General features: G+C 44.0%; 2 protein-coding genes across 5 annotated transcripts; one reads left to right on the top strand and one right to left on the bottom strand.

Moving 5' to 3' along the window:
• The first annotated feature begins 148 nt into the window (after window positions 1-148).
• ppih (peptidylprolyl isomerase H (cyclophilin H)) lies at window positions 149-16,406 on the top strand. The gene is made up of 9 exons (XM_061258037.1): window positions 149-382; window positions 11,186-11,250; window positions 12,232-12,255; window positions 12,743-12,787; window positions 13,541-13,583; window positions 14,393-14,485; window positions 14,674-14,761; window positions 14,917-14,957; window positions 15,671-16,406. The coding sequence occupies exons 1-9, from the start codon at window positions 317-319 to the stop codon at window positions 15,737-15,739; spliced, it is 534 nt and encodes a 177-aa protein (XP_061114021.1). The 5' UTR covers window positions 149-316; the 3' UTR covers window positions 15,740-16,406.
• si:dkeyp-100a1.6 (probable G-protein coupled receptor 160) lies at window positions 4,663-9,058 on the bottom strand. 4 transcript variants are annotated; one of them, XM_061258986.1, is made up of 3 exons: window positions 8,955-9,058; window positions 8,404-8,679; window positions 4,663-6,069 (listed from the first exon to the last, which is right to left on the bottom strand). In XM_061258986.1, exon 3 carries the CDS (start codon window positions 5,948-5,950, stop codon window positions 4,862-4,864), a length of 1,089 nt encoding a protein of 362 aa, XP_061114970.1. In that variant the 5' UTR covers window positions 5,951-6,069; window positions 8,404-8,679; window positions 8,955-9,058; the 3' UTR covers window positions 4,663-4,861. The 4 variants fall into 4 exon arrangements, with proteins under 4 accessions (XP_061114970.1, XP_061114968.1, XP_061114971.1 ...); XM_061258984.1 differs by having other exon boundaries at window positions 4,663-6,024; XM_061258987.1 differs by having other exon boundaries at window positions 4,663-6,020.
• Window positions 16,407-17,446: the final 1,040 nt, after the last annotated feature.

Raw genomic sequence — 17,446 nt, 5'->3', positions numbered from 1 at the left:
ATCTAAATAATGTTTCTAATTTCATTCTATTTCGCTTGTCTTTTATGCTTTAAGTAATTTACCATGCACTGGTTGCAACCATTGTGGATTCACCGAACATATGACTGACAAAATCAATTCCTCCGTAATGTTTGTCTACTATCGATACCCGTACCTTACGTTTCTTGTACGCACTCGGTTGCCGTAGTTCATGTGCTCTCCGTTTGAATCAAGTGGTGTAGCTCTGTAGCAACGAGTAGCATCAGCCTACAACTTAAGTTGGAAACGACGTTTAATATTTCACAAGCGTTTAAAAGGTTTCAAACAACTAATAACTATGAATGTTCAACCCTCAAACCCGAACAATCCGATTGTGTTCTTTGACGTCACTATCGGTGGCCAGGTGAGTAGCCAATTACTGTTAGCATGTTAGCTAACATTAATCAACTTTCGAATTCAAATAACATTGCTTGATGTGACGAGACGAATTTTAGCCAGTTTGCAGCTATTCCAGTTACTCCAATAATCGGAAATCGATGCTTGTTAGTCAGCCGATGTTCTCAGTTATCACATTTTCACCTCATGTTTCCTGGACTGAAATAGAGACTGCTTGCTCGTTCATTGAATATTTATGTTGTGATTAAAACCAGAAAATTAAAAACAAATCAGGCGACCGCTTTCCCATCACTCGACTTGCACCAGGTTCGGATGCTTTAGCTAAGATAGCTAACTGCTAGCTAGCTATCCAAGAATAAAATTGACATTATGTAACTTACTTAGAATGTTTCTCATTCACCCATTCATACACACACTCACACTCCAACGGTGATTGGCTGCTATGCAGATTTGGGGGTTAGATGTCTTGCTCAGGGACACTTCGACACAGCCCGGGCGGGGGATCGAACCGGCAACTCTCCGACTGCCAGATGACTGCTCTTACGGCCTGAGCCATGTCGCCCCAAACATACAAACATGTTTGGGGTTTTTTTTATGAGTGAGCTCCGGTTCTCTTTATAGAATGCAATGTGCGTCGATACTGACTTCATGCATGAGCCCAATATAATCCCCGCGTTGCACTTGCCTGATCTCTCATTGGCCACCGCTGACCATGACTTACTATAATTTTTTTAAAATAATTTATTTTATTTTATATAGCGCCTTTATCCAAAGCGCTGTACAATTAATGCTTCTCATTCACCCATTCATACACACACACACACACACCAACGGCGATTGGCTGCCATGCAAGGCGCCGACCAGCTCGTCAGGAGCATTTAGGCGTTAGGTGTCTTGCTCAGGGACACTTGGACACAGCCCGGGCGGGGGATCGAACCGGCAACCCTCCGACTGCCAGACAACTGCTCTTACTGCCTGAGCCATGTCGCCCATCTGTGTTAATATACTTTATTATTTATTTGTTATTTATCCAAAGCGATTTACAATTGATTAGACTAAGCAGGATGACAATCTCCTGGGAGCATTAAGGGCCTTGCACAAGGGCCCAGCAGCTGTGTGTTGCTTATCCATGGCTACACCGGGGCTTGAAGCACCAACTTTCTGGGTCTCAGTCATGTAACTACATGTTGGTTTTATGTGCCAAATCGGGTGATGCTTGCTTATGAATACTGTTTTTATTTTTTATTTTTTTTATTTGACCTTTATTTATACAGGGAAGTCCCTTGAGAGCAAGCTCTCATTTTCAAGGGTGCCCTGTTTACAAAAAACATATATAAAAGATACAGGTTGCAACAGACAAGATAAGAGCAGACAAAAAACAAGTTATAAAAAAACGGATAATAAGTGATAAGACACTAAAAATCAGGTAAAACACGAGCAGTTCTCAATCATGGTACCCACGAGGAGCACTCTAAAAGAGTCTAGAGAAACAAAATGATCCAATTTTAGAGTTTCCTGGAGCCTATTCCACTTGTCCGGAGCATAGTGAGAAAAAGCAGACTTTCCATATTCTGTCCTCACGCGCGGAATGAGCAATCTGATGTGTGACTGCGAGCGTGTTCCAGACCGTTGGGATTTCACCGGAGATAAAAGTTAGATTAAAAATGTGAGCAAGCGGGGAGGCGACCAGGTGAGCACTGAGACGCAAAAGATAAGGGGCTATGTCATCCTCACCCTTAGACTTTTTAATATTCAGATGGGAGAGTGCCATGAAAACTTCATAGTCACTAACCGGTCTAAAAGAGAATCTATTAGCAGGAGGGGGGGGGACCGAAAGGTTTTCGGCCAATGACGGGTCATGGACGTGTCCCGGCGAGACCGTATTGGCTGATAGCCTATCAAATAGAAGGCCAGAAGCTACAAAATGTTGGTTAAATGCGTCGCACATTATTGATTTGTCTGAAATTACATCATTCTCATAGCTAATTTGAGGTGGGAGAGTAGAGGTGGATACAGATTTAAGTGATTTTACAGTTTTCCAAAAACTGGCTGAGTTTCCTTGGGCATTTGCAAATGAAGATAAATAGAAATCAGATTTGGCTTTCCTGACTATACTAGTACTTTTATTCCGCATTTTCCTGAAATGTAACCAGTCTGTCGGATTACCAGTAGATCTGGCAGTAGTCCAGGCGGAGTCTCTGAGTTGAAGGGTTTCGATGACTTCCTCAGAGATCCAGGGACTAGAGCGATTTTTTTACTCTGAGATTTTTATAAGGAGCATGCTTATTAGTGTTGGAGTTAAAAATATGGGAGAAGTGGTCAGAAGCTAACTCGGGATCAGGGATTAAGCATAATTTATCTAAATCAGAGTGGGATAAATCATGTAGGAAGCCTTGTTCTATAAAATCTTTTAAATTACGCTTTGTGATGAGGTGACCATTGGATTTATTAGCTTTGACTAATCTAACACAAGCTATAGGGCAGTGGTCGCTAATGCCTGGTGCAAACACCCCGCACTGAGGATATTTAAATGGCCTATTAGTTAATATAATATCAATTAGGGTGGATCTAGATGGAGATTTGGCATTTGGTCTTGTGGGGTGTAAAATAAGTTGAGATAGATCTAAATCTAAGCAGAGCTGTTTAAGACTAGTAGAGCTATCAGAGAGCCAGTCCATGTTTAAATCGCCCAGCACCACCAATTCGGAAGAGGCATACATAGATAACATACATAGATACATACATAGATAACTGTTAGATAACTGTTGATCACCATCTGGTATGGCTCACTCTTCAGAGTTGTGTCTGAAGTTCTGGACATATGAAGATTAGGTGATCCAACTGAGAGGTTGATAGTGTCTCACTCTCACACTATACTTTCAACACAAGGGACTGGAGTAAGTATTTTGTCGGTTGAAGAAAATGTATTTGTAAAAAAACGTATATATTGGTGCCCCAGCATGCAGTGGGCAAAAGGCAGGAATACACCCTGGACTGGTCACCAATCCATGCCAGGGCCTGAACACCATTAACTCACACATTTATGGGATGTGTGGGAATCTCTGAGGGTGGCACGGATGGTGCAGTGGGTAGCACTGCCACCTCACAGCAAGGAGGTCCTGGGTTCGAATCCCCGTCGGCCGGGGCCTCTCTGTGTGGAGTTTGCATGTTCTCCCCGTGTTTGCGTGGGTTTCCTCCGGGTACTCCGGTTTCCTCCCACAGTCCAAAGACATGCACGTTAGGCTGATTGGAGAGTCTAAATTGCCCGTAGGCATGAGTGTGTGAGTGAATGGTGCGTGTGCCCTGCGATGGACTGGCGACCTGTCCAGGGTGTATTCCTGCCTTTCGCCCAATGTATGCTGGGATAGGCTCCAGCCCCCCTGCGACCCTGATCAGGATAAGTGGGTTCAGATAATGGATGGATGGAATCTCTGATTAGCGTACTGCATGTCTTCAGACTGTGGGAGGAAACCGGAGTACCCAGGAAGACACAGAAAGGCTCTGGGTGAGGGTCCAAACTCAGGGCCTTTTTGCTGTGAGGCAACAGTGCTATTCTTGGAGATATCAGACTTTAAAAATTATTATTATTATTATTCCTGTACTACACTGACGTTTCTCCACCTTTGTACCGTCACTATGGATAAGAGTGTCTGGCTGCTGAGTGATTGTGATATAATGCAATGTGTACAAAAGGAATAATTGAAAAATAGATTCAAAGTGCTTTAGCTCCCCTGTATTTACCCAGTTACCGGAGTGGCTCCTGGTATTCTTGATACCTAGCCATTTCCTTAGTTTAGCAAACATACGCTTATTCTGCTCGTAGATCATTGGGACACATGAAACATGTGAGTTAGCTGGTCTTTTAACATCCTCTGATGTCTTCCATTCAAAATATGCACAATATGTGAAGCTGTTCAGCATCCAGAATTCAAACGTCTCTTAAGTGAATGAGTAGTTTTTTGTTGCGAACCTAGTAGGGTATTTGGTGGTATTTACATTACCTTTGGGTGTGCTTCAGCCAGCTCTGTCCGCTCGACAGTCAGGTGAAAGAAAGTAGGTTTATTGGGATGCTATCGAGAGGAATTGGGGTGTGTTCTCGTTTTGTTTCAGTGTGTTAAAATGTCAAACTTCAGGAAAAGGTATTGGAAAAATACTTTTGATTTTCATGTCAACTAATAATCATCATTACAACAACAATAATAATAACTTTATAAAGTACATTTTATACAAAATTGCAGCACAAAGTGCTTCACAGAATACACAGAGTTCAATGAATTCAAGAGTGCAAACTGAACCCTGTAGCCCTCTTCATGGCACATGGGTGTGTGGACAGAGCAAAACTCATTTCATTTCAAACTCTCATCTTAGCCACCTGAAGGAAGAAGGGTCCAGTTTATTCATCAACCGGGTTTTACATTTACACAAGCACACGTTTTTTTTTTGGGGTCAAAAAACTCAGACGACGGTGTTGCGCGCAGTGTCCGAGTCAGACGAGCAGGAGTTTCTCCGTGCTGCTGCTGGACAGGGTGTAGATGTCATGGGGAAGCTCCTCCTGCAGCTTCGACTCCAGCCCTCCGTTGCCGTGGCGCCAGTAGAGGCTCCAGGCGCAGGTGTCGTCGGGGAGCCCCTCGCAGGCCCACGCCCGCTCCCTCTTCACCCAGAGCGCGGCGGCCAGCAGCACGCTGTTGCTGCACAGCAGCCATATGATGTTGACGCTCAGGTAGGCGGGGATGGGCATGTTGAGGAGCACGCAGGCCGCGCTCAGCGTGACGAACGGACCCCAGGTCAGGGCGAACCCCAGCGCGAGGCGCAGGAGGAGGGGAATGTCCCCTGGCCCGTCCGGCTGCGCCTCCTGCTGCACCTCCTGCTGCGCCTCCTCGTGGCTCCTGATGTCTGCCTGGCTGGAGGGAGTGGTTTCCCGCAGCCTGGGCCACTGGAGGACTTCCCAGAAGTGTCCCGGTCGGCTCTGGTAGTAGAAGAACAGCACACAGACGAGGGCCAGCGACAGGCCCGTGCAGGAGTAGTCCACCACGGCCGAGTTCTTCACCATGCAGAAGAGCTCGCTCTGCTGCGTCTCGCTGACGGTTATCACCTGGCTGCTGGTGTAGCGGTAGGAGTAGAGGCCTGCCAGGGCCCACACGGACAGCACCTGTGTGCAGCAGGAGACGGCCCTGCAGGGCGTAACGGAGCGCGTGCCGTCGCCCAGGTTACGGGCGTAGTCGAGCGCGCCGAGCAGCAGGAAGGGCACGGGCAGCAGGGCGTAGACGGTGGAGGCGTGCGACATGGTGAAGCACAGCGAGACGGAGGTGCTGACGCGGCCCCTGAGGGCCCAGGAGCCCGCCGTGGCGCAGAGCAGCAGGACGTCCGCCAGGCACAGGGAGATGCCGCCGACGCCCACCAGGGAGCGCTGCAGGCTCCGGCGGCTGATCGCCACCGGCCACACGTTCAGGCAGGCCTTGAACAGCATGAGGCCCAGGAACTGCAGCCCGTTGTCCTGGGAGCTGCCGCTGCCGGCCCAGTCCTGTCTCTCCAGCACTGCCAGCATCCTCCAGCCGCTGTCGTTGCTGCTGAGCATCGTGCGTTCTTGCTGCGTGCTGTTCAGTCCCTGGTCATTCCTCCTGTAGTGTCCTCTATGGGGGCAGCTTCTGCCTGTAAGAGAGAGGCATCGGTTTTTCTGGGCTCCTCTGATACTGTCTGTAAGAGAGAGGCATCTGTAGTTCTGCGCTCCTCTGATACTCTCTGCAGCAACCGTGGCTGTAGTCTTTTTAAAATTTTTTGTATATATATATATATATTTTTTATGGCTCAGTTTATTTCAATCTAACCGACAGACCAGGCTGCTTGTTCAGAACGTGGATTATGATTTGATTCGTACATTTAGTATTCGGTAATCTTGAATGGCTGCATGCACCTGCTCTGATATGAATATTGACAAAAGCAATATTTTTCAGAAATATTGGTCGTACGTAAGCCCCTAACATTTTGGTGCGTGTACGAGTGTGTGAGTGTATTTTGTTTTGTTTGTTAGTTTGCTGGGTAGCTAGGTAGTTAGCTTTATGCTGATTGCAAGGAAGCCTAGCCCAATCCGATCCTTGCCACTCCTCTTAGCTAATGGCTGGAAGCAAATAATTCCCACATGATTATGAACTAAAGAAAGTCACTGGTCTAAAAAAAACATGTTCAGATTCTGTTCTTTTACATTACGTGGCATTTAGCAGACACTCTTATCCAGAGCAAAGTGCAAATCAAACACAAGAACAAGTGCAAAAGTGGACCTGAGAGGACAGTACTGTTCCACGTCCTAGTGTGAACATACAGAAAGTCAGATCCCTTGAAGAGTACAATCAACTTTCAAACTAGCATACCACAGTTGGCAGCTAGAAGACAACAATACAACAGCCAATAAAAACAACAATACCTATACAGGTAACGATACCTATACATAAGTGCCATTACGGTCTAAGGCTAATCACGGTGATTGTGAGTAGGGGAGGGAAAGGTGTAGCCTGAAGAGATGGTCAGAGACTCTGCCGTTCTGACATGGTCATTCCACCACCGTGGGACCAGGACAGACAGCAGTCGTGAGTGTGAAGTGCAAAAAGTATCCTAACAATTGCAGCGTCCAAAGTATCTAACTGATTCTGATCACCTAATCAGAATAACAGAACCGAGCAAAACTGCCGGCGGCTGGTGAAAAACACACAAGATTTGCTAACTAATAATAGAAAATGCAACACACCTGGTCTAACTAACGCAGTAATTTGACAACTGCTCACAGGCAAAAAAACACAGAAACAATACTTAAGTTCCCTGGAGGTCTTCAAGTACACACGGCTAGTGGAAAAAATGCACTTCTTACATGAACAAATGCATGTTCTTACAATTATGGCTCCTTCGTTGGCAAGAACGTACCATTACATACCATACATAACATTTGGGTGCATTTTCTGCTTCTGGCTTTAACTCAGTACAGTTATCCACCTATCTCACTCGTCCTGCTTTCTGATACAGGCCCTAGGTTTCTTTTTACGTCTGTTCCTTTGTCATGAAACTCAACACAACGACGTAGAGACTCAGAAGCTGGTTAATATTTATTTCTAAACTAAACCAAACATTTTTTTTTTTTTATCAGTTCTCACCTCATTATTACATTTCACCTGTCCAAAGCGACGTATTAAAAAAAAAGTGTGCACCCAGTTTATAGAACAAACGGAACCGGTCGGATAAGATGCATAGTTTACATAACTGACGTTACATTTTGCATTATTTACTGTATGTATTCCTTAAGAGATCTAATGGAGCTGTCTGTCCGGTCCTTTAAAGAAAGGAAAGGGGTTTTTGTGTATGACTCATGCTATCTGCTTTAAAATTTGTCCTGCCAGCTAACTTTTTTGATCATAGTCAGCAGAAGTCAGCCACTGTGCTCATCTGAGATTTGGTTGCAGTTTGCATTTATGCTGTTGTGTAAAACAGGGACAGCGTAGGCTAATTATGGTCAGACAAATATAGATTATTGATATCTGCCCTGGAATTAGCAATTTCCGTATGCACCCCTTTTAGTACACACTCCACACACCATTTCTTATAATAGTTACTTCTCAGAAATGTTGTCCTATCTTTCTAGGACGCGTGACCTATATGAGAGCTAATGAACAGATTAAACTGAAAGTTGACATTTGCTGTGCTGTCTTTTGACCCTTACAAATTACCCTTACAAAAAAAAACAAAATTTGGATTTCATTCAATTCTATTAACGGTTGATGAGACTAAAACTCTAGATCAGTGTTCAGTTTGCAGTTGCAGTTTCAGTCGCAATAGCTTATAAAAACGTTTTGAATAATTAGCCACATGTCAAAACCTGCCAAATATGGCTGTTAAGGTGGCTGAACTTAGTTCCTTCTTTTTCAGAAGTGCGCTTTTGGCCCTGTCCTCGCAAATGTCTGCGTCGTCCAGAATGTTAACACTAACGGCGAAAGCAAACGAGTGAGAGAACATTTCAAAAACGAGTGAGACGGTCTTCGTCCGTACCTGTTCCGTGTGGCGATTCCGCTGTACCTGCTGCAGCGGAGGCAGTGCGTTCACCTCTCCCGTCAGGTGTGCTGTGATCCAGCGCGTCACGGAGAGACACTCTGATAGAGGTGAGGCTACTGCCAAGTTGCTATGGTAGTACCAGGTAGTCTCACTTCAAATATAGATTGTAGTCAGGAAATGCACTTCCTCCCATGATGCATTAGTGTGTGGCTGACACACACCCTTCCTTGGATGTGTGAAACGGGAAGGTTTTGTCCGTTTCTTAAGTATTCCCTGGCAGATAAGAGACAGTTGTATGATCTGTAAGCATGTCTGGGGCAATTCAAGCTCTAAGGCTGACCCGTGGTACACAGCGGGATTGGCGGGTGTCCAACTTAAACATGAAATATGATATTACAGGCAAGGCGACTCATGACTAGATATCACAGTGGTGATAAATGCAAATCTGGAACTTGTAACATTTACCTAGACTGACACCACAGGAAAAAAAAGCCTATTGTAGTCTCATTTTTAATGCATCCCAAAAGCAAGAACAGGTACGCTCTTACCTTGTCCGCCTGTGTGTGTGGACCTGCTGCACACAGTTGTCTGGGTTTAGTTTCTGTGCTGTGCTGAGCCCCACGCCCCCTCTCATGCATGCGCGGAGAGCATCCCGCTGGTTTGAGTGTGACGGGATCGGCTGCATGGGCTCCGGGACTGTGTCTGTGACGGCATTGATGGCGAGGGACAAGCGGCCCTTGTCCGTGCGTCTGAATGGGCGTCCCACGCCCGCCCCGCGCCGTGCGGAGGCGGCCGGAGGCTCGTACGACCCTGTCTTCGCTCTGCCCTGACGCGGGGTGGGCCGGGTCTGACCCCGGGTCGGTTCGGATGAACGGAGCCTCTGAACCGTCGACCCCGCCCCCGCCCCGCTCCGCCCCGCCCACCCTCCGGTACCCCTTCACCCCACCTCCCCCGGTCCCTCAAGTTATGCTCATAGATTAGCGCTTGCCACAGTACATTCTGGACCCGACGCTCGCTGTTCCCAGCATGCATCTGGACCGCGCTGAGTCGCTGTGAATCCGGTGAGCGAGTCGCTGCTCTGTGCTAATTTTTCTTTTTCTTTTTCTTTTTTTTTGGGGGGGGGGGGGGGGGGAGTTAGACCAGAGGGATAACGGAAAGGGGGGGGGGGGGGGGGGATCAGGAGGGAGGACTAAGGTACAGTTTGAAAAGGTGTGTTTTTAGTCTGCGTCGAAATAGGGGGAGGGATTCTGCCGTCCTGACAGTGGTAGGCAAGTCATTCCACCACTGAGGAATCGGAACGGAAAACAGGTGTGAACGTGTAGCTCGACCGCCAGGTGCTCTTAGTGAGGGAACCATAAGGCGACCAGAGCTGGCAGACCAGAGTGGTCTAGCTGGGGAGTGATTAAGGATTGTATGTAAGGTGGGGCAGTCCCCTTAGCAGCCTGAAATGCCAACACTAGGGCCTTGAATCGGATGCGTGCGGCAATAGGAAGCCAGTGGAGGCCAATGAGGAGTGGGGTGACATGAGCCGACCTGGGCTGACTGGTAATCAGGTGGGCTGCAGTGGTTTTTTTTAAATCTCATTTGCCTAAGGAACACAAAAGGAAGCTCCTGTCAGAAAATCAACACTCCACGCAACACAGTCAACATTCATTTAGGATTTGGCTGAATGAACACTTGAGCATACACTGCTAGGGGCAGTCCCTTTGCAGACCTTTGGCCACGTTGTACAATAGAGGCTTGGTGGGCTTTGTTTGGGCACTCTATAGTTTCAGGAAGAGAAATTGCTCATTGTAATTTATGATGTGCTCAGTGAAGGAGAAAGTACAAACTCTAATGTTCCATTTGCATAAAGCAGGTTTCACCAAAAGTGCCTATGGGCAGCCTAAGCAATAATTCTGTTTCTTCACCTTGTACTGTGTGTGTGTGTGTGTGTGTGTGTGTGTGTGTGTGTGTGTGTGTGTGTGTGTGTGTGTGTGTGTGTGTGTGTGTGTGTGTGTGTGTGTGTGTGTGTGTGTGTGTGTGTGTGTGTGTGTGTGTGTGTGTGTGTGTGTGTGTGTGTGTGTGTTTAATAATTCAACCAGTTTCTCTGGTTGAGCTTGTTTAACTTACTGTACCTGTTGTGCCAAGTTCAGTGCAGGACAGAGAATGCATGTAGGTCCCTGAAGAAGCTCTGCTGCGACCCAATGTCTATTAGAATAGTAGTAATAATAATAATGAGTATAAGTACCCCATGTCTTCAACAGAAACGTCTACTTCTTAGAACGAATGTGCTGTTATTTTCCTCTTTGAGGCACTTTGCTGTATGTTGTCATTTCATTTTTGAATGACATGAAACAACTTGCTGTTTACAAAACATGTCCAAAATGGGTGTTGTGATCTTTGGATTAGCTGAAATTTCTCCAGTGTTTTACATGTGCCCTTATACTTAGCTACTATACTCCAGTGTTTTACATGTGCCCTTATACTTAGCTACTATACTGACATTCACTGTGTACACGCAAATCAGAACAGCTTAAAGTGCTCAACAAAAGAGAGGCAGGTATACATGTATATTAAGGCAAGTCCAAACAATGTGCAGAATTTGACCCATTAGGACAAACCTCTGGGTAGCCCTGGCAGGCGTTATTTTAGTACACACACAGTCCTGCTTACCCTTGGGAGGGGTAAATCACCATAAAAGACATTAAACAGGAGTTGAAAGAGCTGTGCGAGAAAACGATAAAAATCATTCCACTGTGGAATTCGCCAGATTCAAAGGTTGGGCTTCTTTTTCCAGGAAATAGGGCGAATGAAGGTGGAGCTCTTCGCTGATGTTGTTCCTAAAACGGCAGAGAATTTCCGGTAAGAGCACCCGTGATGAACCCCTCAGGTTACTGCTAAAAGCGTCTTCTTTATAATGTCTTTTTTTATTTTACCCCCATTTTGGGGGACAACTTTTTAAATAAATACTGGTTTATACGAACATTTCACATACATTAAACAATGGAAAGAAAAGCCATTGTCATACATGCAATTTGAACAAAAGTGAACAGAAAACAAAAAAAGTATAATAACAAAATAACTAATGATATCATTAACAATAATAGTTTAATCACATTCCAACTATATTTATTTATAAGGATTTCCTTTTCTCCTACTTTTTATTTCTATCTTCCCTCCCCCCCAATGCGGCCTAATGCCAACCCTCAGCGTGCCTTGAACCATACAAACTATATTCATCATTTCCCTGAGATGCAAGGTTTTTTTTTTTTTTTTTCACTCTGCCGTGATGTTTTACAATTGATTTAAACCTTTCCATTTTTAGAATGTCATATTTTGCCTTGCATGGTGAAAAATGTTGAACTGTGTTGAGTAGGGCATGTGCTGTGTGTTCACACCAGTGCCAAATGCTGTAGGTGACGGTTTCAGGAACTGTGTTGGGTAGGGCATGTGTTGTGTGTGTTCACACCAGTGCCAAATGCTGTAGGTGCCGGTTTCTGAAACGGCCAATGCACACACGTCTTTGCTCCAGTGGGTGTGGACTGAAGAGATGTGTAAATGGCACCTACAATTCAGTGGCAGTGACCTGGTCTGACCTGAACATATCAGGCTGTGCACTGCATGCAACAATATCCATAAAACTGTTTTGTGTGCATAAGCTTTGAAATATGATCTATTGGGCCGTCAACAGTGCATTACTGTGACTTCTCCTGAGAGTGTTGTTGGAAAGCCGTGTGAATTTATACAATTTTACAGAACAGTTTATTTGATGAAATTAAAAATAAAAGGTCAATTTGCTTGTAGTGTTGTTGCTCATTTGATCTCCCGTTTGTTCTTTTGTAGGCAGTTCTGCACCGGAGAGTTCAAGTGAGTCTTGTCCTTCCTCATGGATGATACCATGCAAATACCATATCTGCATTTCTATTGGTGATATTAATGTAATATTTCTGCCATAAGACGGTATTTTCATATCTCTCATCCCAGCCAGGCCCTGTGGCTTGAACAGATTAACCCTCTTTCAGATGCCTTCACAAGTTTACTATTTAATTATCTTTTTAAAGGTGTGAAAAATGTCTTTGCTCTCAACTTAGACGTATAAACATATGTCCTGCTGTGAGATCTAGAGTGTAAAATGTAGAGCATGAGGCATTGAGCAATACTTGCTTTGTGAACAGAACTTCCTTAGTTCTTAACATATGGGTCTCTTGTTGAAACATGATATTTAGTGCAAATTGGGGATGTAGTTTTTATGTCCCTTCCATAGTGAAGTAACTGCACTGTGTTTTAAGGGGAACATATGGCTGCTCAAACAATAATACAACTGCTTTTGTACAACATGAATCTTTCTCAACAGGAAGGATGGTGTTCCTATTGGATTTAAAGGCTGTACATTTCACAGGTAGGGAAGATTACTGGCATGTGATCCGTTCGTAATGCCCTCCTACTTTCTGTCTAGGACAACCTGAATATTTATTACATGCAGTAATATTTGTTTGAACTTTGATGTGAATTCATATTTTATTGTTGACTTGACTGTCAATAACGCCTGCTGTCAATTTACTGAGGAGGTCCGTTTTATGACTAAGGCAGGGTTTTTGTCACGGAAGTCATATATATATATATATATATTATTTATTTATTTATTTATTTATTATTATTAGTATTTTTTTAAACCAGTTTTCTGTCATCTTCAACAACTTTGCCATGATTGCTCCATAATTTCAGTCATTATTTACCGTGACTAATACTCTTAGTTACTGTCAGTCCTCCTTTGCTGGTGGTGGTCTGGCATCATTGCCTCATAAAGATTTAGTTTTGGCTAGAGAGCAGTGCCATCACAGGTCACACACGCTTATAAAACTCAGGGCTGTGAGACTGAGAATTACAACAAGGGGAAGCAATAGTAAATGACAGTCTGTGAGTGTAATTTAAAATTAGAAATGAAAATTTCCCCCTGCACAAATGTGGAAGCCTTGTTTTCTGGATTTGTGCCTGTGTGTCCGTCGGCCTGCCTCCTGTCTGTGCGGACGGACTATCACAAATGGAGCAAAAATAATCGCTGTGGAGTTCACCTGAGGCTCAGATATTTATGGTGTGTGCTTGGCGAATTGTTCTTTTCCTGCTTGCAAACATGAATGTGGACACTCCTCAGGGTAATCAAGGACTTCATGATCCAAGGAGGAGACTTTGTGAATGTAAGTGCCAGTAATGGCTCTCGAACTGTTTACTTTAAAGCCAGCTTATGTGCACCTCTCTTGGTGACCAAATATGTTTTGAGTGTAACTGTGCCAGATCTCCAGTGAGTACTCACAGTAAGAATATTGTTGACTTTAAAGTCATATGTAAATATATAAATAAGTTCTCGTTTTCACATAGACTCACTGTAGGGAATAATAGATTCAGAGTCAGAAAGGTTCAGAATGGTTTTTATGTATGGACATTGAGGCTTGCCGTTTGCAATAAGAGGTATTGTGTTGAATGCTGGTTCTTTTCGCTGGTTCAGTATTACTTGCCTTACCAATGTAAGGGGCATGAGGTTTCCTACCAACTGAACCCCTCCCACCTGTGGAAAAAAGCAATTCGCTTTCTCCTTGTCTGAATAAAGTAGAAGAAAAATACAAATAATACATAGTGCTCACTCTCCTTTAAAAAAAAAAACAACATGCATCATCGTCATATTCTTCTCTTGCCCCCTCTTGTGGTCATTTCTGCAATGGCAGCTCAGTAGTTTGTCCTTTTTCCCCAACTGATGAATGAGTCTAAAAATATTTATATGTCCTGACAAAACCTAAATGTAAATTGATTAAGTAGTTGAGTAGTTGACTTAAAGAATTTTATAAATCATATTGAAAAGAGCTCAATAGAGTTTGTTAGTCTAGTCTGGTCGTGCCCATGTTTACTAGTCTGGTAGTGCCCACGTTTTTTAAATGTCCATGTATTAATCATCTTCTGCTGTGTGGATTAATCAAGTTTTTGTGTGTGCGTGTTATTGCCATTGTCTCAGGGTGACGGCACTGGTATATGCAGTATCTACAGGGGTCCCTTTGCAGATGAAAACTTCAAAATGAAGCACAATGCACCAGGCCTCTTAGCAATGGTGAGATGAGAATCAGAATGTGATCACGTAGCCCTGTCCATATCTGCACAACTCCCATCTCCATAAGCCATATCTGCAGCCAGTACATTTTTAAATCATTGTGTCACGGGCCCTTAATTTGTCAAGCGTGCAATACCCGTCCACCTAGGGAAAGGTGCTATAAAATGTCCGTAAAACTGTTTCTTCAGGCGAACAGTGGACCTGGAACAAACGGGTGCCAGTTTTTTATCACGTGCGTCAAGTGTGATTGGCTGGACGGGAAACACGTGGTTTTCGGTGAGCGAATCACACGACAGGATGTGGTCTTAACTGGAGACCATGCCTTTCACATTTGTTATCACAGTTATTTATTGACATTCATTCTCTTTGCTTCTCAACAAAAGCAGCCGCTCCTTTTTCAAGCTGATGTTTGTGATTCTGTGTAATCGTAGGGAAGGTGGTGGACGGTTTGCTTGTCATGCGGAAGATTGAGGTAAGTTACAAGACTCGCCGATTATGTGTCGATTGCGTACCGCCTGGGTATGCCCATAAAGAGTGCAGTTCACCGACTCCCTGAAAGTACAGAGCTGAAAGTATCCGTACCTTTCCCAGGCCCCGGGGTGTGAGGTTGAATTTAGCCTGAGTCAGTGCTGGCTGGCTGTGTCCTAGAGCTCACAGCACAGCTCACAACAAAGGGTAACCTCAGCTAGCAGCTCCTCTGGGTGACTGAGCGGTCTGCCAGTGTCGGCTGAATTATCTTATTACATATTACATTATTGGCATTTGGCAGAAGCTCTTATCCAGAGCGACGTACAGTTGATTAGACTAAGCAGGAGACAATCCTCCCCTGGAGCAATGCAGGGCCTTGCTCAAGGGCCCAACGGCTGTGCGGATCTTATTGTGGCTACACCGGGATTAGAACCACCGACCTTGCGTGTCCCAGTCATGTACCTTAACCACTACGCCACAGGCCGCTACAGATCTTCCAGCTCAATAGCTGCTGGACTTGAGCTCCCAGATTTCGGAGCGGAAAAGCACTAGTTTGACCTTGCGTCTCAGAGGATAGTCATGCTCGTTGATCCTCCTTAATTTATAGATCTAATTAGGGGAAAACATGTTTCTTCCTCCAGAAACGTTTTTGGGAGGTAAGAGTTTCAGTGGATGCATTCAGTGATGGAGGCTCTCTGTCACCCCTTCCCTCTCTAGAATGTGCCGACAGGACCCAACAACAAACCCAAGCTGCCCATCGTGATTGCCCAGTGTGGGGAGATGTGAACCAATCCCCACCTGGACCGAGCGCATGCTGCCATCTCCGGTGGATCTCTGCAGTGCCTCTGCTTGGCAGAGGAAGGGGGGCATTTTCAGTGGATTCTTTAGTCTCTCATTCCTGTCCAACAGTGCAAATAGTTTTTTTTTTTCTAATCAGATGTGTTAGCAAGCACTTTTTTGTTTTTGTTTTTAATTCTTAAAACATTTTAGAAATATTGAGGGGATATCGCTAGAATAACATCCATTATGGAAATATAATTCAGGATCTTTACTTCGTAAAGACTGTTTAATATTTATGGTTGGAGGAAATGGTAAGCGATGGAACACTGCCATTTGGTTTAATCCGTATGAACACAGTGCATGAGAACAGTGAAGGTGTTAAAAGCTACGTTTAAAACTGGGGCATGGTCTCAAACAAGGATTTCAGTCCGCCAGTATCTTGGCACATTTATTTTGTCTTAATTTGAAAATATACAGTATATTTTTCATTTGCACAAATGATAATGAGACAAGACAATTGAAACATCAGGACATATGAATGCAGATTATTTAAGATTTCAGACTGATGCAATGTCTATTTAAACCTTTCCCCAGCTTGATCGGTCAATGACTCACTCATTAGGTTCCTCGCTTCAATGTTGTGTATAACCTGATTAAATAAATGTTTTGATAAAAAAAATCTAAAAATCATTACTCATTGTTTTTTGTTTATCGAAGGTTGATGTCAAAAGTTCAGATCAAACCCGAGATTTGATTTCATGTCCATTAGAGGTTGAGAATGCAGAAATACCTGACCGTGCTGTCACCTTGACGACAGCAATGTGCGAGTAATTTTTCACTCCCTGCCCTTTCCTTCCCTTGACAAGACAAAAGGACAAATGTTAGCAACGTGCTAATTTCAGATAGCAGTAAAGACACGTAACATTTCAGATTTACCATAGCAGTAAAGGCACGTAACGTTTCAGATTTACCATAGCAGTAAAGACACGTAACGTTTCAGATTTACCATAGCAGTAAAGGCACGTAACGTTTCAGATTTACCATAGCAGTAAAGGCACGTAACGTTTCAGATTTACCATAGCAGTAAAGACACGTAACGTTTCAGATTTACCATAGCAGTAAAGGCACGTAACGTTTCAGATTCACCATAGCAGTAAAGGCACGTAACGTTTCAGATTTACCATAGCAGTAAAGACACGTAACGTTTCAGATTTACCACAGCAGTAAAGGCACGTAATGTATGTTTTACTTACAAGTATTGATGGGAAAGAGATGCTTTTTGAACTGGGTGGAACCAGAATTCAATCAATTACTGAGCCATATGAAAACAAAACCAATGAGGCATTAATGACACATAATTGCCATGCCCATTTTCATGTATAGCTGGCATCACCATGAATCACCATGTATTGGTTCTTTTGCCGAGTTGTCAATCCAAAACTGACACTGAGAAACAAACATAACATTTGGGTTCATATCTGAAACGGATACCTGGGGCCTGTATCAGAAAGCAAGATTACGGTGTTTGCTGGATAACTGGATAACCATTATGGTTTACTGTAGATAATCAGTTTAATTACTTTTTCTTTCTTTTACATTTTTCCTCTTAAATATTTGTTTTTACGAAAAATTCAATTTAATTAAAAATTTTAAAGGACTCAAAGCACTCGACAACAGGTAGAGTATTTCAAATAACTGTTGAGTTAAACCTGG

This window comes from Conger conger, chromosome 10 (genome assembly GCF_963514075.1).
Source record: "Conger conger chromosome 10, fConCon1.1, whole genome shotgun sequence".
Lineage (NCBI taxonomy): Eukaryota > Metazoa > Chordata > Actinopteri > Anguilliformes > Congridae > Conger > Conger conger.
Note: the sequence above shows the minus strand (reverse complement) of the source record. Positions and strands in the feature narration are given on the sequence as shown.